At 42.6% G+C, this 22,315-nt stretch overlaps 2 protein-coding genes across 12 annotated transcripts in view; one reads left to right on the top strand and one right to left on the bottom strand.

Annotated features, from left to right (window-relative positions):
- The window catches only part of LOC134571246 (uncharacterized), a 516,374-nt gene that overhangs the window by 187,976 nt on the left and 306,083 nt on the right, over nt 1-22,315 (top strand). The window lies entirely within an intron of this gene.
- The window catches only part of FRY (FRY microtubule binding protein), a 434,727-nt gene that overhangs the window by 62,925 nt on the left and 349,487 nt on the right, over nt 1-22,315 (bottom strand). For all 11 annotated transcript variants that reach the window (XM_063429398.1, XM_063429404.1, XM_063429371.1 and 8 more), the window contains 9 exons: nt 16,048-16,202; nt 12,164-12,263; nt 11,374-11,545; nt 6,176-6,429; nt 4,338-4,484; nt 3,266-3,434; nt 2,370-2,460; nt 1,107-1,189; nt 377-527 (listed from right to left, as the gene is read on the bottom strand). In XM_063429398.1, the coding sequence (XP_063285468.1) occupies nt 377-527; nt 1,107-1,189; nt 2,370-2,460; nt 3,266-3,434; nt 4,338-4,484; nt 6,176-6,429; nt 11,374-11,545; nt 12,164-12,263; nt 16,048-16,202 (1,322 nt within the window). The remainder of the gene's footprint in view (nt 1-376; nt 528-1,106; nt 1,190-2,369; nt 2,461-3,265; nt 3,435-4,337; nt 4,485-6,175; nt 6,430-11,373; nt 11,546-12,163; nt 12,264-16,047; nt 16,203-22,315) is intronic.

Raw genomic sequence — 22,315 nt, forward strand, 5'->3', positions numbered from 1 at the left:
TAAAGAAAGGTAAAGCAAATTTTCACCTTCCGTCTTTAATAAAATTTAGACTATACCTTCACTAAGGCTAGATTAATCTCTAATTCCTGCTTTTATAATTTGTGTCAAAGATTACCCTGCCTTGTAGGTCTACCCACTTCTGAAAGACATTTACAAAGTTCCGCCCTTTTGTGGCATAATTGGAGAACGCTTCAAATAGTAGTTTTTTTGCCTTCTTTTGGATCAACATAAAAAGATGTGTTTTAAAAATTGGACCTGATGGAATTGTGTCTTTTTTAACCTAGATTACGTTGTAAGCATATCGTAAGCAATGTATAATTGTTAGAGAATTGATCCTTTAATTTGACAATATCCAATCTGTGCCCTGTACGCATACCTATGAAGTGGTCCTCGTGGCGTTATGGTTTCTGGGAGATAATCAACAAGAGGTGCCCAGCATCCCCCATTGCAAGGCATCGGCAAGGGCTGCGGCTGATTACTTTCTACAATATTTAACATCCAGCTGATATAAGGAGAAACAGGATCATCTGCAGGAAATGATAGAAATAACATTTAAACAAATAATTATACTCCAGAATATGTTTTATCAAGGCTAATTTGATTCAGTCATGTTTCCTGTCATCATTACAATCTAATCCCTAAAGACCCTATGCCAATATGGAATGTTCTGCTTATTTGGCATGTGCAGCTGTACACAGCCATGTCATCGTTAAATGACAATCTGTGGGATCTCTCTAAGGATCTGTAAGGTTCCAAGCAATTGTAAACATGACAAACTCACATACTACAATTAAAAAAACAAAACTGGCTGAATTTAGAGTTCTCACGAGGTGAGCTTAGGAAAGAAAAATATCCCCCCCGCCCCCCAAAAAAGCTTTTTTATAGATCTCCAATTAATCATTAATTAAGGCGTACATCAATCATGACTACAAGATGTACCCATTCCATGTATTCCAGTGCCAACAAACCATGCGATAGGCAGTTCCCTACAGGCTAGCTGAGCTTCATGGGAAATTGAATTCACAAAGACCTGGCGTACCGTAACTAGACATCACTGATTGATATCATCATCTGAGAATTAGAGAGGGTTCAATGCACACACTTACTTTTTTCATCATCGTATGATCCTCCTGAACTATTGCTATACCTCGATTCCAGTCTGGTATGAGCCCGGATCACATTGCTAAACCTGAGAATTGAAACAAAAGTTTGTGAAACTTTATTTTTTTTATGTTTTGGTTTTGCTGACTCTGTAAAAAAACAAAACAAAACAAAACAAAAACCTAAAACACAATACTAGATACCGAACCATTCCTTCCCTGTACCTCCATGTGATATTTTATCTCATAATTTAAAGAACTATCCTCTACAACATTTTGTTTATATGTGATGTCACGCCACCAGCATGTTTATCATGAATACAGAAAATTATTTTAAACGCGTTTATTCCTTGTGAGACAAAAATTACGGAACAGTGATTCTGGATTTTTTTTCAAAGCAAACGTGATCAGCATCAGATTCTTTCCATGAGAATATACTCTGTTAATTAATCTTTTATTGAAAAATAAACCATGATACTAAACTTTACCCTCAAATATCACGGTCCCCCCAAAAATATCCCCCCCCAAATTCTAATATGTTTTAATTGCAGTCCTCAGTGTCCGTACACGAACCAAAGGTTAAAAAAACATTCATCATTTTCATGCAAATATATGGTAGTAGTTTATACTATAAAAGATAGATAATATTATACAATAAATCAGAAATATACTGGAATTGACCAGGGAGTTTAAGATTTTAGAAAATTGGTAAATATTTTCCAGCGCGGCTTATTTTGCTCTAAAATCTGATGTGATCAGTTTCAGGTTATTCCTCAACGCATACAGCACAATATAGATAAAGTAAATACTCAAACAAACATTTATTAAACTTGACCCTTACATGGATTTCGCATGACTAGGAGGCTATTGTGGATTCTGTGCCCACAATGTAATTACCTACAATTCATATACAAGGTAGATATTTCAGGAGGAGAGTAAGGGTCTAAAACAAACGGGCACAAAAAACGTAAAGCGCAAACATTTTTTGGTGACTTCTGCTGCGCCTCAGTCTGGATTTTGGAAGAAATAAAGGAATTTGGATTTGATAGTATACTGCTGGTTGATTTTTTTTTTTTTTTTTTTTTTAAGGCTGAATGTTCTACTGAAATATAGGTTTTCTATATGAACGCTATTTCAGTTCCAGTTTAGTGATAAGTAAATAAGTTAGACACGTTTTGATGACGCAACTAAATATCTGACATAAATCAAACAAATTTGACTGTATAAACTTCTGTATGTTGAGTTTAATAAAACATAATACACACACACCTGTCATCTGTGTCTTTAATGGCTCGGCTATCGTCAAAGTCAGGGAAGCCATCTTGTCCTGGTACAACTGTATTACTACTTGATGTGGTTCCTGCAAAAATAGAAAAATGAACCAAAAACATCCTGAGTCATAAGAATGCTCTTATCCATTTGTATAGATCAAATTCAAATCTTTAAATCGATTCATACTGCTTTATACTTCCTCTGGTACGGATTTACCCAATTACCCAGGCCATCTATTATATTAATGTAACACATTATATTGCAGAATAAAGAGAAGCCATTCTAAGAAAAGAAGAAAAAACTAAACCACTTTTTATTATTCTTTGAAAAGAGATATCTTACATTGCGTTATCTACAGACAGCTGTAATTCCTGCTGAGCATTCTAAATCAGATTGTTTTAGACAGATTCAAAACAGTCTGGAGATCCTCTCTAATTTCACCTGCAATATGGTGTCCAAATAGGGCAGACAATCCTTATCCTAGTAATAACGGTTAAATGTAGAGACGTATTTATTTAGGGCCCAATAGGGCCAAATAAAGTTGAAGCTCACAGAAATAAATAGCTCTCTAAACTAAACGACACACTAAAGATCTCTCAAATACAGCTTTAGAAAAAATATCATGTCTACAGGAGCAAAAAAAATTAAAAATAAATTAAAAATAAATAAAAACGAAAGGAGAAGGATTCTGGAAGCAAATACAATTAGTCAAATCTAAGAAGACTTTTAAAATAACTCCTTGTAGGCATCAGTTTCCTTCCGCATCCTTTGAGCGTTACATTTGCTACAGCGCACTTTATAGTTGAAAGTTAAAAGCACATGAAACGGAGCTAAAAAAAAGCCTAGAGACTGAGAAACCAAACACGACAGATCAAAACATTCTCAGTTATTACTGGAGAGAGCTGCGGAGGCCTTGTTGCTTGCGGCAAAGCGATAGAAGGGAGGGTTATCACAATGTTGAACTATTGGATTCACTGGATCAGTCTGCTGCAGCTCAAAGAGAAGCTCCTCCATCGTCTGAATCGTGTTATTTCTGCACAAGTATATGGCGACTTTTTTAATCTAAAGGAAAGAGAAATAAAGGAGTCACATGAAAGGCACCTCTTACGTTTTCTCTAAAACATGATATATGGTTTCAAAATACGATTTCATACATTTTAGCTTTGTTTTGGTATTTCCTTTACCCATTTTATCCCCATTTTCTCCCGTTTTTACATTTAAAGGGACACTGCAGGCACCGTAATTGGTTCATTTAAATGAAGTGGTTATAGTGTCTGCGGTCTTTCTATTCAGTGTGAAAACGTTTTTTTTAATGCTAAACGACAGTCCCTAACTGTCCATCCCCTCTGTGCTGCTTGGGCTAATGAGGAAGGGGTGACTATGATGGGCTGAGAGTGTCAGCTGACTGTTTTCAAGATATCACAGAACCTATTGCTTGTATGAATTGGTATGGCTAGAAGGAAGTGCGTCTCTGCTTTATCCACACCACCATTAGGTGTGGGCTTTGGCTGGTCAGGGACCCTTATTTGACATTTAACTGCTTGAATATGGTATAACACTGAATGGAGGAACAGTGCCAGGGGATTCAACCAATTCAATCAGATGACATAGTTAAGCTGTTAAAAGTCTCCCTATAAATAACCCAATAATCCATTTTTTCTTGGAATGTGGCAATATAGTAATGGCATTGATAGAGCTAAAAACCTATAGCAACTGAACTATTCCAATGGCTTTTGATTGTATTACCAACAATGCCTAGTCTTGGCACAGTAGATGTTTGAGACCTGTGATCCCCATGATGATCTGTTTATCATAACAGGATGTTAGAAAGTGGTTATTCTTCAAAGTAAACAAACAGATCATTTTAGCCTGGATGTTAAGGGGGCTCAAACATTCATGGACAATGACAGCGACAGAACACAAGACGCACATAGTAATAATCAGAGGGAATGTTTGGAATCTTACATAAGGCAATAAGGTTGTGTCGCTGCTGACTCCACACAGACTAATTAGAAACTGCAATGTTATTCTAAGGTTGTTGCTCCATTTTTCATTGTTGGCCAATGCATTCCACGCATTTTCTACCTCCTGTCCTGGAACTTCATCTCCATACTACAAACAGAGAAACAACAAGTGAAATTAGCTATGCAAACATTGTCTCTTTGAAAGCATTTGCTGTATGCTGGAAAAAAAATATTAGAAAGAAGAAACAAATCAATATTCTTACAAATCTTTGTATCTTACATTTACGACAATCTTTAATTACGGAGTTGCACAAATGTGTCAAAGAATACAGAAGAATTATCCACTCCGGGGTTCACCTGCTGGTTTTATCTTGAGCAGGTATTTAAACCCTGGGTGGTGATCTATGCACAAGTACTGATCTTGATAAAGTCCCACAGTTTGGGACGAAACGCGTTGATCTGTGGGCTGCTGGCTGTTCCTTTCTTTCCATTTCCCCTGGGTTTGACGTTTTGTCTCCATCTTTGGCTGAATACCGCGGTCTTTTTTGAAAATACCGACCGCGGTTTCTATCTGCTGGTTGCTGTCTGGGCGGTTGCTGTATCACTCTGCACCTACTTTGTTCATCTTCACGGCTTCACCTCCACTGTGGTCTTTTTTGAAGATCCCGACCGCAGTGTGAGAGAGTTGGAGTTCCCATAACGAGGGTTTATCTGGTTGCTCTTTGATCCGCCCGACATCACCTTTATTCTGCCTACCCAGGGAGGACTTCCGGACAATTACTGGTTTTTCCTTTTACTTTATTTTACTTAGTATTATTGTTTCTTGTCTTTTGTCTTTTATTTTTATATATTTCATTTATTCATCTTCTGGTTATATCTACCTCAAGTGGGGGCCCACACCGAGGACAGATATATATTTTTTCCCACTTATTATTACTATTGTGTTTATTGGTATAAAACTTTTTTGCTTTTTTGTATCCACCCTACCTTCACTTAGTGATCGGACCTCTATATATATATTCTTTATATTGAGGTTATTCCATCTTTTCGGCCATTCAGTGCAGTTAGTTTGTGGACACATTTGGTGTTATTTAATTTTTTTGTTATTTTGGTTTATGATATTTTTGTATTTAATTGTCCGGTTAAGGTATAACAGTGGTGATCGGAATTAGTCCTTTGCTTATTTATTTTATACTTAATTAATAAATTATTTTTGATAATTTTTATACTATTTATCTAGTTTTATATTCTTAAGCGCACACACCATATTTTCTATTCACTAGAACCCGGATACGGACACAGTACACAAAAATGCATAGGCGTAAACAGAGAACAGAAACAACACTATATTAAATCAAAACACCTCTATGATAAAGTCACTGAAATAGGGTGTGTGTGAGACTGAAATGGTTCACGGTTAATGACACAGAAGAGGGTTTATCCACTAAACAGCAAACTGTAAAATTCAGTATTAAACAGCTAAGATACGGCTACATCTTTCCTCCAGGCCGAAAAATAAAAGCCAACATCGGAGATCCATCTCAAATACCGAAAAGTGAAAAAACAACAATACACTGCCTTTACATAGACCCCAAATTCCAAACATTATTTCCCACTGTCGGCATTTCATGTGTGTGATGAAAAGGAAGCCGATGTTAAAAAATGTGTAAGATCTTTACAGCTAAGGAACAATAACTGAAGCATTTCCCACATACACACATGCAGTTCTGCCCTTAATAGGAAGTTCTAATCTAATCTGAACATTCCAAGAACAAATACACTGTATACTTGTGGGAAAAAAACATTGAAACGAGACTAAAACATTCGTTCGGGTCTTACCTTTGCAGTCATATACATGAGATTATTGAGGACTAAAGAAGTAGCCTCTGGCGACCCCCAGCCATTTCCTTTCAGCCCACACATATTTGCTGCTTCATCGCGGTCACTGGTATCATCTTCTGGGGTGCTTGGGCTGGAATCTGGGAGCAGAAGCCGGCTATCCACAAGCTCGATGTTATGGAGCCATGGAAGCAGATAGGTAAGCATGATCTGCCGGCCGTTAGGGTGAGTTGTTGGAAATCTTTGACTCACTTCTATTTACAAACAGAAACAGATTGGGATGATATCCATGAATCGAAAGACCAATCACCTCTAGTAAAAACAGGCTGACACATCTATAGTTTGCCCATTATGAAATCTCAGACTAATTTAACTTTAGGGATTGCTGGGTGCACGTAACAGGCATTTTAGACCTACTGGACATGGTTAGTCTTAAAGTGTTACTCCAACCACCCTGACCTTTTCTGCTTTTAGAACTGGTCATGGTGGCAGAAGTCTGGATGCGGCGTTTATGCTTGAGATATTTGTACTTGACTTTCGCAGCCCTGAAATCTGTTCTGGACTACCAAATGTCAATTCTGTGGAAAATAAAAAGCCCGTTGTCAATGTGCACTGCAAGCTAGCAACAGACGTGATTAGCTTTTGGCTCCCCCTCAGTGTCATCAGAGGGGGAATGCAGAGCAGCACCTGGAGCTCAGACCGACGCTAAACTTTCAGGTAAGATTTAGCTTAATTAATTAATTTATTTTTGTGTTTCTGTGGGTTGGGACCTAAACTTCTATGCCCAATAAGGCATTGGGAGGTTTTTTGTTTTGTTTTTTAAAAATGAGGAAAACATAGGGGTTGGAGTAAAATGTATATTTATTTGGGGAGATTCGGAAATAGTCCATGTGGCGTTTCGGTTCAGATGAATTTCAGCCATGCAATCGTTTGGAAAAAAAGATTCAGACAAGCGGCGCAAAACTTGTCGTGTACTGCAAAATCTAAATGTTATTTATATATTTTACTGTACACGGATAGGCGCATTTTCATGACAAATCAAGTGAAAAGAAGTAATCGATAGAGGGAAAAAAGGAGCAGTATTAAAATAAATCTATATTTATATATTGTATATATATATTTTTTTTCTCTAATTCTTTATTTTGGTTGTGCACAGGATGAACAAACAGCCGGCTTGTGCCACAACAGCGACGTCCGGTAGAATAGGTGAACATTGGTGTTACATGTTATGGCATATGATATACGGACACATTTTTTGTGTTTATATGATTTCTGGAACAGTAGTTTAGTTTCACGTTAGTTTGGAATATGGCAGCATAATGCACATGTCATGGAGCGATAGTTAAAGAAGAGACATAGGAGGAGAGCATGGCGCGTGCATGAGAATGTACATATAAGGTTAAGCAAGAATAAAAATAAAAATAAAGTTAACAGGATAACAGTACTCATTACTAGCGTGTATGTATTAGTGAGTTGCATGCTGTAGTCTAGAAGTGTGGAAGACGTAGTGATTATTAGGTTAGGCACATCTGAAGTGTACATGCTATGTTTGTCTGGGGTTACGATTGCAGGTATAACTATATATATTAGTTCAAAGTTATGTCCCGGGCACAGTTTCTAGCACTTATATAGCATAGGATAGTCCAGTGTGGTGGCTACGGGTTTGGAAACCCAGGTCAACCTATGCCAGTCGCCAACATTGCCGAGCCTCGCCATGGGAGGTATAGTGGTGGGCCAGCAAGTGCAGCAGTAACCTCATAGTGTGCGGGGGTTTCCCGGGGTACCTTCGGCACTTTGAACGGGGTTGCTGTACCACTGTTGCGTGTTCGGCGTCCTTTGAGTATCGAGCACTTGCTGGATTAGGGTCTCACGCCTAAGGTCTGTTTCAGCTGGGTAGAGCTTCGTCGCCCTGGGGGTGGGAATCCTGCCTTGCCCCGGAGCCGTGAGAGGGTTGGTGCTCGTAGGCCACGAGCCTGGGAACTTGAACAGCCCAGGGTCGCCCCTTTCGGGATGGTGTGGGGAGCTTTAGTCGGTCGCCTGCGATGTCGGTGTGCTGCTCTCCACCAGTGTGGCCGGCACCTCTGGGGTATGCCCCCATTCTCTCTCGGCCCGGGAGGGCTCTGGACTCGACAATTCGGAGCTTGGGACTTGGAGTTGCACTGGCGAGTATCCCCAGACCTCCGTCCGCTTCCGGCCCTGACCCCTGCGGGGATTCTTTGACAGGGTGCTTCAGACGGCATGAGAGCCTCTAGTTTGGCCCAGAAGCAGTCGAAGATGATTGCAATAGAGTCTTTGGTGCGGTCATCGGCTTCTGTCATAGTATGGTGCGTGCGTTGCTTGTCCGACACTCTCGTGTCGAGATGATCCGCCATCTTGGCGGCCCCCTTCTCCGCTTTGCGTTGGGAGGTCGTCGTGCCTGATGCTTGGCGCAGAGTCAGGAGCACTCCGTCTGGCGGGGACCGAGATGTCCCTCATCGGTCCATGGGGGGGGGGAGGTGAGTGCGTTTCTTTCGCTTGCTGCGGTCGGCATCTGGCTGGAAGTTGCTGCCGCGGTTCCCTGTCGAGTTAGGTGCCATGGGTGGTATCGGCATATCCACTGCTGCTTTCTCCGTTCAATGAGCCTTGTTGTGGGTAGCCATCAGCCTTCAAATTTGCGGTAGTCGGTGTTGTGGCGTACCTGCTGACTATGGCCCCTGGGTTATTTGGGGCATATTGTACGGTATATTGCTGCTACTGGCCCTTTTAACAGCATCTATGGACATATTGGGACTTTTGGGACTACTGTCCCTTTAAGACTGTGATACATATTCTAGTGTACTGCCTGTAATATGATATATGTATTTATATATGTGTTAAGTTTATCCTGGGTGATTTGTATGCAGCATTCATCTGATTGTTCGGTAGAATCACTCCATTCAGTATATTGAGTGAAACTGCCGAACAACCAGACCACCCAGGAATAAGCGTGCCTCCAATTACCGTTTGCAACAATGTTGCAAACGGGTAATTGGCAATCAGTGTAATGTATGCTTTGTCCTCTGGGTGGCCGCCATTCGGGAAACGAACACGTGGCGGCGGCCATCTTAAACTACCGAACAGCGGTGTTTTGCCGTCGAGTGTCTGGAACTAAAATCGGACACTTGACTAGGCAAACACCGCTGAGACCTCCATACTTCCAGAAATTCGTATAGAAACTACCGAATGACCCGCCGTTCGGTAGAAAGAACCCCACAAACAAGGGAATTCATTCAAACCCTCTCCAGGCTCTATAACACAGGCAATTCGTCTGTTTTCATTCCCTTGTCTGTGACCGACCGCAGGGCCAAAATGCATGGAACTGTTTTCGGATACTTTACCCATGCGGTCGGTCAAATCTTTGGAACCCCATATCTCCCGAACGACTTGAATTTTGGATATGTTGTCCCCCTGAATAAGGGCTATCCAGCGATGCTGGATTTAAAGGTGTACCCCCGGGTTTTGGGGTACATCCAGAACTTGGCTGAAAAGGTGTACCGGATAATTGGGTTTAATGTTATCTGAGGGGAGGGGATGTGTGGGCTGAACCATGTATGTGATTGGATATTTTATGCCTCCCCCTGGGTGTGGACTGTATGTGTATTATTGTAATAAATTGGGGGAAGGATTTATTGCATGCTGTTCCAGTTGACTGCTAGGAGTGTAAGCCTATTCGTATGGTTCCTATTCAACGGTCTACAGCATTCATATGCTTGGGAGAACTTAAAGGTTTCTCGGATTCGGTGATTGTGGTGTCTGCCAGAGTGCTTGGAGTCCTCAGGAAGCGCTAGGAGCATCCATTAACGGAGGTACCAAGTCGGGGTGCCAGGCGATCCGTTACAGGTGTTTTTAGGCCCTCGCTGCGGGAGCTCATGCAGTGTGCGACTAGTCTCTTAGCCAGTTCGGCTCCGCCCCCTATATTGTATATTTATTAAATATAAAATCTATACACTATATTTTTTCACTGCTCCTTTTTTTTGTTCTATTGATCACTTCACATCTATAAATAAAATCAACATTTAATGGCTGTCCCCTAACCATCAATCATCTTTTTTCCCAGGAATCATCTTTGGGGTTTTTTCCGTGCCATGGACAGAACTCTGAATCAAATGAAATGGTTTCATGCATTATCCTTTTCGTTTGCTTCATTATTCTTCAATAAAGGCATTTTAGAATTTTGGATTTCGATGAGCCACTGATCGACTAAAAATATGGACAAATCTTGATACAGAAGGAACCGAATGAAAGTCTATTTGACATAGCATTATGGTTTCTAAACAATGACAGTCCCTAATGAAAAGAAAAGAAAAAAACAAGATCATCTGATGTCAGCAGCTAAAGAGAATCTGTAATCTGTAGTAACCAGATTCCAATGTACAGGAGAACACACCGATATATATATCGGTGTGTCCACTTTGCCCAATGAAAACAGTTTAAAATATTTTTTTCAGTGTCACTATACCCCGCTCCCTCTAGCATATAAGCTCATTGAGCAGGGCCCTCAACCCCTCTGTTCCTGTGGGTCAATTTGTCTGGTTACAATTACTTGTTAGTCCACCCATTGTACAGCGCTAAGGAATTTGCTGGCGCTATATAAATAATAATAATAATAATAAAAAGGGACACTATAGTCCCCAAAACAACTTTAGCCTAATTAAGCAGTTTTTGTGTATAGATCATGCCCCTGAAGTCTCACAGGTCAATTTTCTGCCATTTAGGAATTAAATCACTTTTGTTTTGGTTTATGTAGCCCTAGCCACAAATGGTTTCATTTTCAAACAGATGTAACTTATTTTAAAAGTTTTTAATCTCCTGCTCTGTAAATTAAACTTTTATCACACACAGGAGACCCCATGCAGGGTCTTGCAAGCTAGTTACAGTGCAGGAGATAAGTAATTCTAAATTAAACAGAATTTGCAATAAAGTGTAAACATTAGATCTCGCTTTACAGGAAGTGTTTAGGAAGGCTGTGTAAGTCACATGCAGGGAGGAGTGATTAAGGTGCATAAAAAGTGATTTAACTCCTAAATGGCATAGAATTGAACAGTTAGACTGCAGAGGCATGATCTATACACAAAGCTGCTTCATTAATCTAAAGTTGTTTTGGTGACGATAGTGTTTCTTAAAATCAAACAAACAATGAATACATAAGCTGTAGTCATATCTATACTAACATGACATACCTGAAAACAGTGGCAGTGTTAGCTCCGGGTACATGCGAGCCAGCTCATTGGACAGCATGATCAGGGACACACTGTACAGAGGGGGCAGGATTCCATGTGTTCCAAACAAAATGCTTCCAGGCTTCTGCTCTGCAACTTTTTTTGAATATACGAAGAGCTTCCCTTCAAGGACCTATGAATTAGAAAATATCCATTACGAATCTAAAATTGTGTCGGTCTTTATTAGGGTTCAATAGAGGCCTAGTTAGTGTCCCACTCTATGAAATGGGAAATATTTCAGCTTAAATGGGAGATTTAGTTTGCCGCATCTAAAGTGGCGAAGGTTGCCAACCAATGAGCTAGAGAACTGCAATTTCCATTCCTGCAGAGGGACACAATTATTTTGAACACCAATAGCAGTGATTCCAGCTACGCTACATAAAGCATTTTCCTAAAAGGACAGTGCAGAGCCAGTTAAAGAACAGCTTGACTCACAGTCGAAGACGCACACAATGCAGTGGTCTGGGTAGAAAAAACCCAGAATGATGATATTCATCTGGCCAGGTCACATCATCGTGTGCACAGCAAGTATTTTAATTTCACACTTGTAAGCAGATTTGTAAAAAATAACCTCAGATTCTATTTATTAAAAAAAATAACTGATTATTATAAGTACGGATGAGTGCATTTTAATTAGAATGCTGAATATGTATTACTCGAATAAAAGAGGTTACAGTAGATAGAACACAGTGATTAAGGTAAACGGAAAGGAGAGTCTCCATTGCCGCCATATAAAAACTAGCCCACACACCTGCATTAACTGCACAGAGATTTCATAGATCTCTCGGTTGGTATCAGATGCCTTAAAAAGTACGAGGTTCAAGAGAGTCACAATGTCAAAAGGATAATTCCTAGAAAAGATACAAAAACTGCATTAACACAAACATAAGCAGGCACCATCAGATACCTATGGGTAATGTACAACGGTCTCTGCTTACAAATAGCAGCAGAGGTCGGTCATTATGCAAGAGAGAATTATTATATTACTGAATTATTGCTTAAGAATGTAGTTGAAAACCAATTAATAAAACTAGTTTTAAAAGCACACCATTTGTTAGACCACCTTATCCAATTAACCCAATTTGGATTTCAATTTTGTGCCCTGGGTCAGGTATTATCTATATGGCTAGTAAACGGGCAATTGTGGAGAATTGATAAATAAATTGCTAATTTAAGGCCACATTGCTGAGCTTGGTAGAATATTTAAGAGACTTGCAGAACATTTGGAGTTTTACCTAAGGTTAAAATGTGCAAATCAACTGTCTGCAGTTTTCAGTTTTTTGTCGTTTTTTTTATTATCCCACAAATGGTTAAAAAGAAATAAATACTAAGAAGACTCATTACTATTTTTATGTTACTGTCGCTTTAAAGAAAATGTTTTGCAGACTCTAAGCAGACCCTTATCAAAACAGCAGACAACAAAAATTTGAGGAATACGAAAAATTTGGCAGCAGAAGAACTTGGGCAATTACATGAAGTCGAGTCTTCCAATTCCTGTGATTAAATGAACAAGAACGTGTCTCTCTCTATTTAACTGGAAATATCTGAGACTCACTGCTAATCTCAAGGACATTTATTGTGGTTCTCATCCAAAGGTTTGGAATTGGCAGATTACCTTCGTCTTCATGATCTAGCTAGGAAGAGAATATTTAATATTAAACAGTTAAGCATATTTAGATAAAATAGTGTAGCGCTTATAAAACAATAATTATTACCTTAATTAACAATGCAGGTACTTTAGGTGTGATGACACTCTGGGTGCCTAGAAATAGTAATAATACAACATAGTGCAGATAACTCAAGGCAAATTGTAGGTGAAGGAATGTATATGTACGAAACACAAACAAGGTGCTAATAAACCTGGCTCCGGTGTGGATAGCCTCCGGGTCCGTTTAGGCGACCCACCCCTATAGGTAGTAGTGGTCAGTTCCCATAGGAAGCAAAAAAAGCGGAGAAATAGTGTAGCACAGTTTAAGAAACCGTAGTAAAAAAGTTAGGTGCCAAGTTTATACTCACAGAACTGGAGCCCCTGTGGCTCTATAATAGCGTTTTGTGTAGTTGCAGTCACTGCATACCTGGCTGAGGAAACTACATTGTGTAGTGCAACGCGTTTTGGGATCTTAAAATTATATGGACATTGTTCCTTATTTTATAGCGATCTAATCAATGTGTTATATTTTCACCACGGTTTCCGGTACCAAGAGCCATTTACAAAGAGGGAGTGTAGTCCCCAACTACACAAAACGCTACTATAGAGCCACAGGGGCTCCATTTTTGTGAGTATAAACTTGGCACCTAACTTTTTTACTTCGGTTTCTTAAACTGTGCAACACTATTTCTCCGCTTTATGTGCTTCCTATAGGAACGGACCACTACTACCTATAGGGGTGGGTCGCCTAAACGGACCCGGGGGCTATCCACTCCAGAGCTAGGTTTATTAGCTCCTTGTTTGTAAGTGTTTCATACATATACATTGCTTCACCTATACTCTGCCTTGAGTTATTTGCACTATGTTGTATTATTACTATTTCTAGGCACCCGGAGTGTCATAACACCTAAAGCACCTGAATTGTTAATTAAGGTAATAATTATTGCTTTATAGACGCACACTATTTATTTTATCTACCTACTTGTTGTTGTTATTTTGGAAAAGTTGTACACTGTGGTGTTTAACGGCTATTTTTTGACAAACCCTTCCGGAATACTCCATTCATCAAAATTATATACTTTTTAAAGTGCTAGTACCTACCATCGTTTTTATCCTAGTTATGCATATTTAACTTCACTGTACACAGCTATTCCCATTATTAAAGAGCTTTTTTCATTTGTTTTTTTGTAAGCGGAACATTTACCTGCAACATACATAGCTAGCAGTTTCATGTCACTGTCTCTACCAGCATATCAGTGAAGCCACAGGTGCCAACTGTCCCATTTTTGCAGGGACAGTCCTATGTTTTGGGCTCTGTCATGGGACCTGTCCTACATTCTCGGGAACTACTGGTGGTGCCCACAGGTTTGTGAGTGCCCATCTCTGATCAAAGGTCACGTGCCCTACAGGACCCCGGTCAAATGGCTTTTTCCCAATGAAGCCACCTTCAGGAGGGTGGGATTGCATTTAATTCACTCCTGGCACACAGAAAGCCGTTGTTAGGGGTGAGAGAGGAAGAGGGGAGTTAGAAGAGGATGATAGAAATATGCAATCGAACAGGTAACTTTAAGAACTTGATCAACCTTACTGAAAAAGGAGGCTATTCATAAATGCACATATTTAAATCCGGTCTGATAATTTCCTTAAAGAAATTAGACCATGGAACGAATGTCTTATCTCATCTTGAAATAAATTGGAGATCCTGCCCACTTTTCTTACTTTTTCTACAGCCCTAGACAGAAAAGGGCTATAAGGGTAAATATAATCGACTTTTAGGGCATTAAAAGTTAGGACATAGAGAGGATTATGTTAAGATTCTGCAAAGATAAATTACGCAGATTAAGTCTCTTCTAAAGGTCATTAGTACTCTATCGAGCAAACCGGTCATAAAAAAAACCCATTCAATTATTTTAAGGTTTAGTAGAGCAGATGTAATTTGAAGTTGCTTACTGTGGGAATCTTGCTACAGAGACATTAGAAATGACCGTAATCTCAGCCTGCATGGGAATTTATACCTTGTCAAATAATATTATTGCAAAGCATATTAATAGTTTCACGGGCTAACAGGCTGACTTTAAAGTCCCTGATAAGAGGAAATCAGCTGAGGCAGATTACGTTCTCCCGTGTGACTCTCTGGAGTGCTCAGACACTGGGAAATATCAGGTTCCCAAATGTTTAAAAAAAATACAGAAAAATCTAAAAATAAAACATGCACTTGATCAGCCTACTGGTGCAAGTTACTGTTAAGTCATGTTAGAAAGATTTCTCAGGGACTCCGATTTCTAAGCCTGAAGCAGACAAAGACAAGTTAATGACTGATTGTTAGAATGTTAGCAATTTTTATACTTGGGGAAAAAAAGTTGCACTGATGGACTGTTAGGGTTTTAAAGTTAAAGGGATACTATAGTGCTAGGTATACAAAGCTTGATGCAATGCTTTCCTATGGGATTTTGCTTGATGCTGGATGCAGAGTATAAGGACGTCCAGCGTCAGTTAGTAGAACAATAGTCACCTAACAATCAGGAAGTGCCTGTAATGGCTGATTGACAGCCACTAGAGGCAGTCTTAACCCTGCAATGCAATTATTGCAGTATCTCTGAAACTAGAATAACTACAGTTGCAGGGTTAAGGGGACAGGGCAGCTATATGCACATAACAGTCTCACATGAGATACACAAATCCAGGGAACACATGCAGAGTGCATTATTTCTTAGCCGTGGATCACTGATTATTTTCATTATCATAACTGGCATTTATAAAGCGCCAACATATTCTGCAGCGCTGATCAAAATTAAAGGGACACTACAAGCGTCATTGCCTTGCAGATACCATATCATGTTTTTATTTAAATGGTATATGAACAGTTGGGGTCATTTATAGCCCCTACATCATTACATTTAAAAAAAAAAATACATATTTTTTTTTTAATGTTTCAGTCTTCAAAGAAAGGAAGGTTGTTATTTTGTGTCCAGCCGTACTGCCAATACCTGTTTCCACAAACTGTTGCAATAGCTTTAAAACATCCCGAAGCAAGCTGGTATGATCCAGTGTAGCAACGGTCAATGGCCCAGTTAAAGAGATTAACTTGGTCGGGATTAAGTTCCAGAAGCAACACAACCACTTCGCAGCCAAGCTGGTGAACCTAGAAATAGAATGACATGTAAAGCACCGTTGTCAATTAAATGCTGGAGTTCAAGGGGGAAAAAAAGTCAACTGCCGTGCAAAGCTAAGTGAATTCAACTATGACGGCTACGACTGAAGGACTAAATGTTTAATTCTTTGTAACAATGACCAGTGCAGGTGCATGGAAAGATCAAAGGAGATGTTTGGCAGTCTGTACATATCTGGAACGAATGAACACAATAACGAGATGACTACAGAAAGAACTTCAGGGCAAATACCCGTTCCACATAGAAATGAAAATCAAAACAGAACCTAAAGCTTAAATAAAAATAAAATATACATAAAGGTTTTCTATACAGAATCCAACGTGTTTCGAATTGCAGATTAATTTTTCTTTTCTTTTTTTTTTTTATATGGCTTTGCACGTACTTTGAGCAGGAGATTGCTGAAAGCCAGAGCAGAACGTGAACAGAAGAGAGAGGTTCTATGAGTTACTAGATACCAGTGTAGGTACTATAGGTCCATTCAAAGTAAGAACAATTATAATTTTATAACATGACAGGAGGCTTCGTATTTGCTTTAGTCTCTCTTTACTAGAACTCCACAGCAGCACAGAAAACAACCAATCAGGAAAAAAGTTAGGTACTATAAAACTCCCCTCCCCATGCATTATTTCCTCTTTCTTTGCTGCTCCGCAGACAGTACAGGTCAGAGTACCACTGCCTCCTGCTTCTAGTTGGTGGCTTTGGGTTTTATTATGACTTATTTATGATTTATATTTATTATATTCAGTTACCATGTTATGTATTTATTATTTATATATATATATATATATATATATATATATATATATACTGTATTTAGTTATTATATTAATTTTTTATATATTATATATGTATATACTGTATTTAGTTATATATTTTTATTCATATATGTATATACTGTATTTGATTTATATTATTATTATTTATATATTATACAGATTGTTTTATAGTGGCTTTGGGCTTACTGCCCGGTTTTACTCATTGCTCCCCCTGTTATTGGGGATGTTTCCTGACATGTGGTGATTTTAGGGGGGTTTCCTGGGGATTCCTGTTGCTCCCCTTCCCTTCCCTCCCCCCCCCCACCCCACTCCCTAGCGCCCTTCTATTAGCCCCCGCGGGCTACGGGTGCTCCGCTCGGGGAGGCAGGAGACTAACCGTTTGGCTGCCTCCTCTGACTCCCCGAGCTCCAGTGTGAGCATGCCGGCGCCCAGGGTTACTCGCGGTCGGTTGCGAGTACCCGGCGGCCGGGTCAGCCCACAGACGTGGTCGCCTCACCAGGGCCGGCTTCTTCATGAAGCCACGTGCAGCCGACCGGCGAGAGGAGGGCGCACATGCTCGCAGCCCCTCCTCCTGACGCGGTGGTCGGACCACAGGGTTCTCCTGCTGGCATTCTGGCTCTGTAACATAATGCATGCAGAGCCAGTCTGCCAGTGAGCTCGGGAGTAAGCAGAATTTCGTTTTCTGCTAACCAGTTTTTTGGTAGGTGATAACCTGCTTATTGCACTATTAATCCAGGCTTCTTTGGTGCATATGCTTTTACATCAGTAGATATGTGCCTAATCCATCTCTGGAGTCAGAGAGGAGACTACTCTAGCATGATATTCACTGTCCATGACAAATCTACAAAGCTAAGCAGACCTGGCTATGGCTCAAACTGGCATAGGAGACCTGTCTATGCTGACACCGATTCAATCCCATCAGATTCTGTGACTTGTAGAATTGGAAGGTGGTCCCTTCCAAGCTCAATAAGAGGGTTTATTGAGTTGAGTCTTGTTTTTACCCTATTCCTGGAAATATACCATGGGTACGATAACCTTCGGGCGGCATGCTGATGATGCATACTATGGATGAAGAAATCTGACTGGTCTGCATGCCCATGTGCATACCCTATTCTCAGTTAATATGTATTGATCACTACATCACGTTTTAATGGACACACTTATCACTGGAACATGTTCAGTTTATACCCATTACAACTGGAATACCACTAATTGCCTGCTGGGCATTTAGGGACTACTGGTCCCAGTTATATGTTATTAACACAGTATTATGCTGTCTAAAGGGGTTGGCGTCTGGGTGCCCTATGTCACAGGGTACCCTGAAGACTGACATATATTAAGGGACTCTGCCCATTCACAAGGGTCCCTTATTACTCGTTAAGACGCAACCCAGGATTGGCCTGCTATGTCTGTACCCCATTGATTGGCCTGCTATGTCTGTGCCCCATTGATTGGCCTGCTATGTCTGTGCCCCATTGATTGGCCTGCTATGTCTGTGCCCCATTGATTGGCCTGCTATGTCTGTGCCCCATTGATCGGCCTGCTAGGTCTGTGCCCCATTGATCGGCCTGCTAGGTCTGTGCCCCACTGATCGGCCTGCTCGGTCTGTGCCCCATTGATCGGCCTGCTCGGTCTGTGCCCCATTGATCGGCCTGCTCGGTCTGTGCCCCATTGATCGGCCTGCTATGTCTGTGCCCCATTGATCGGCCTGCTATGTCTGTGCCCCATTGATCGGCCTGCTATGTCTGTGCCCCATTGATTGGCCTGCTATGCCTATGCCCATCTGACTGGCCTGCCCTATCTGTGCCCGACCCCCATTTGGCCGCAGGCCTGGGGGAATATCACTGAGGAGAGCGCTGTACCGACTATTGTCAGTGAGATAGGTGGGTGTCCAGACAAGCACTGTTACCATACTATCAAGAGGACGCCAGTATACGGGCGCCTAAAATTGATTGGAGGGGTGAAGGCCCTAAATCTCATGCCATGAAGGGCAAAGCTTTTATGAAAATTCCCGGACACGCAACCACGGTTGCACCAACCCAGCGATGGCACATCTCCAAGGGGATTTTCGCACAAGCAGGGACCAGTGCTCAGACGCCAACAGGGGAGCATGGTTTCCCTACCTTTAGTGTGACGAAGTGTCCTTCGCCACTTTGTCCTGGAGAGGCCTGCTTGCCTGCCTCCTCCCCTGCGACTATGGTCCTGGACTATATTGCACTGTAAACCCTGTATTCAGGCATATGGATTTGTATTAGACTGTTTTTACCCTTTATTTATGCTGTAGGTTTGGACTGCTAATATAACCTAACAGCCAGGGGATTTAGGCGAATATATTGCATGAGAATGCCATTACTGGAGAATACAGCCGTTCGTATGATTTCATGCGAATTCTTTGTGCTCTGAATAGGTGGCCGCCATTTCGGGACTTTTCCACGTGTTCGCGGCCATCTTGCGTGCGAACAGCGGTATTTGCCTGTGAACGCATGGAACTGAAATCGGAAGCACAAACAGGCGAATACCGCTAAGACCTCCAGACATCCAGAACTACGCACGGAAACTACCGAACGACCGGCCGTTCGGTAGTTATACTTAACTTAGTATGGGGATTCTAGCGACCACAAAGATGCGAATGGATGGCAAGAATTTCGTCTATTTTACCGTGCGAACGGAGACCGACCGCAAGGCCAAAACTCATGGAACTATTTTCGGCTAGTTGGTCTGTGCGGTCGGTCAAAACTTTGGAGCCCTGTATCTCCCGAACCATCCATCCGAATGGGCTGATTTTTGGACAGACTGTTCCCCTGAACAAGGGCTATTTGGGGATACCAGATTTAAAGCTGTACCCCCTGTTTTTGGGGTACATCCAGAACTTGGGTAAAATAATGTATGTTTTAATTGGGTTATGTGTTTATCTGAGGGGAGGAGACGTGGGGGTGTTACCATGCATGTGATTGGTCAATTTCATCCTCCCCCTGGGAGTGTCCTGTATGTACCTGATCCTAATAAAAAGCAGGCTGGGTGTTCCAGTCCTGAGACCTCTTCTGACCCTCAATACGTAGCCTTGTCTCGTTATTGGAGGGAACTGCTATATCACACTGGGGATTGCTATGCGCTGCATATTCCCCTGAGCTCTTAATCACTTAGCTCTTTTAAGAGCTTGTTCCAGATACGCTCTCCTGGAGGAGAGGTCTTCCCCACACGGTCCTGGAGGACAGAAGCCGATCCAGGGTGGAAGGAAGACGGCGCGGCTCCAGTTAAGCTACGGCGGTTGTGGAGTCTGCGGTGGTTGTGGTGTCGTCTGCAGTGCTTGGAGTCCTCTGAGAGCGCTAGGAGCATCCATCAACGGAGGGTACTCGGTCGGGGTACACGGAGCTCCGTTACAGTGGTGGCAGCGGTGGGATGGCGTCCTAGTGCGAGGAGAAGCAGCTCAGAGACACTGGTAACGGTTGGAGTTACAATTGAGGGCAACGCTAGCCATTGGGCAGCGCCCCTGGCTACAACAGGATGGCTTCCCTAGGGCGAGGAACAGCATCCTGGGAACACCCAGCAAAACTGGACTATTGGTATAGTCACGTACAGTTTGACGCTATGCTGAAGCGGCGGTTGGATGTCTACGGGTCCCTTCTAACCGAGGAAATGGTACCAAGAATAAGGAGAGAACTGGCGGAGTATCTGCAGATGGAAGCAGAATATCGGGCAGTGAGGGCAAAGTATTCCGTCCCTACGCCCCAACAACAGCGTGAGTTACAGGGGGCCGAAGGGGTCGTCCTTTCCCCCCAGCAGCCGTGTGTCCTACAGAGAGCAGAGACAGTTGGTCCCTCTCTACAGCAACAGGACCATGGTAAGGGAGTGGAGACAGGCGGTCTCCCTCTCCAGCGGCAGTGTGTACCCCAGGGGGCCGAAGGTGCCATCCTTCCCCCCCAGCAGCAGTATGTCCTACAGAGAGCAGAGCCAGTTGGTCCCTCTCTACAGCAACAGGACCATGGTAAGGGAGTGGAGACAGGCGGTCTCCCTCTCCAGCGGCAGTGTATACCCCAGGGGGCCGGAGGTGCCGTCCTTCCCCCCAGCAGCAGCATGTCCTACAGAGAGCAGAGACAGTTGGTCCCTCTCTACAGCAACAGGACCATGGTAAGGGAGCGGAGACAGGCGGTCTCCCTCCCCAGCGGCAGTGTGTACCCCAGGGGGCCGAAGGTGCCGTCCTTCCCCCCCAGCAGCAGTGTGTCCTACAGAGAGCAGAGACAGTTGGTCCCTCTCTACAGCAACAGGACCATGGTAAGGGAGTGGAGACAGGCGGTCTCCCTCTCCAGCGGCAGCCTGTGTTTCCAGGAAAGGAGCACAGCACCCCCTCTCCCCAGCGGCAGCTTTCCCCAACAAGGGGAGACACCAATCCTCCAGACGGCGCAGATGGGACCGTGGTCTCTGTGCCTGACCTACAGGGATGCTGGACAGCCTTTCCAGATCCCCAACTACCCTCACCGGGACACCCAGAGGAGGGGGTAAGTACAAATTCCCCTCCCCAGCTAACTCCTAGCGTGGCACCAGGGTTAACGGAGGCGATGCTAACCCCTCCTGACGTCCATGTTCCCTTGACTACTGAGCCGGACTATGGTCTCAGTACCCCAGCGGAAGAGGTGGCAGCTGGACAGAGCGCAGTCGGCCTCTGCCCTACCGTTGTCCCTGATCCAGAGCCTGATGTCCTGCAGGCTACCCCAGTGGAAGAGCTGGCATCTGGGCAGAGTGAGGTCGGCCTCTGCCCTACCTTTTTCCCTGGTCCAGAGCCTGATGTCCTGCAGGCTACCCCAGCAGAAGAGCTGGCAGCTGGGCAGAGTGCAGTCGGCCTCTGCCCTACCTTTGTCCCTGGTCCAGAGCCTGATGTCCTGCAGGCTACCCCAGCAGAAGAGCTGGCATCTGGGCAGAGTGCAGTTGGCCTCTGCCCTTCAAGTTCCCTCGGCATGTGGCCTCATTACCACAGCCAAATACCCAGGTGCAGTGACTGTGTGTTGTGGGTAGGCTGTTCCTGTACTTTGATGTTGTGGGGGGGCCACTCGGACATCTGTTTATTGTGGGTTGGTGGATCGACTAACGGAGGCACTGACCGACAGAAGGTCAGGTGCCTGGTTAGTCTTCCCCCCAAAGGGGAGATGTGTGACGAAGTGTCCTTCGCCACTTTGTCCTGGAGAGGCCTGCTTGCCTGCCTCCTCCCCTGCGACTATGGTCCTGGACTATATTGCACTGTAAACCCTGTATTCAGGCATATGGATTTGTATTAGACTGTTTTTACCCTTTATTTATGCTGTAGGTTTGGACTG

The sequence above is a fragment of the Pelobates fuscus genome, chromosome 1 (assembly GCF_036172605.1).
Source record: "Pelobates fuscus isolate aPelFus1 chromosome 1, aPelFus1.pri, whole genome shotgun sequence".
In the NCBI taxonomy this organism is placed as follows: Eukaryota; Metazoa; Chordata; class Amphibia; order Anura; family Pelobatidae; genus Pelobates; species Pelobates fuscus.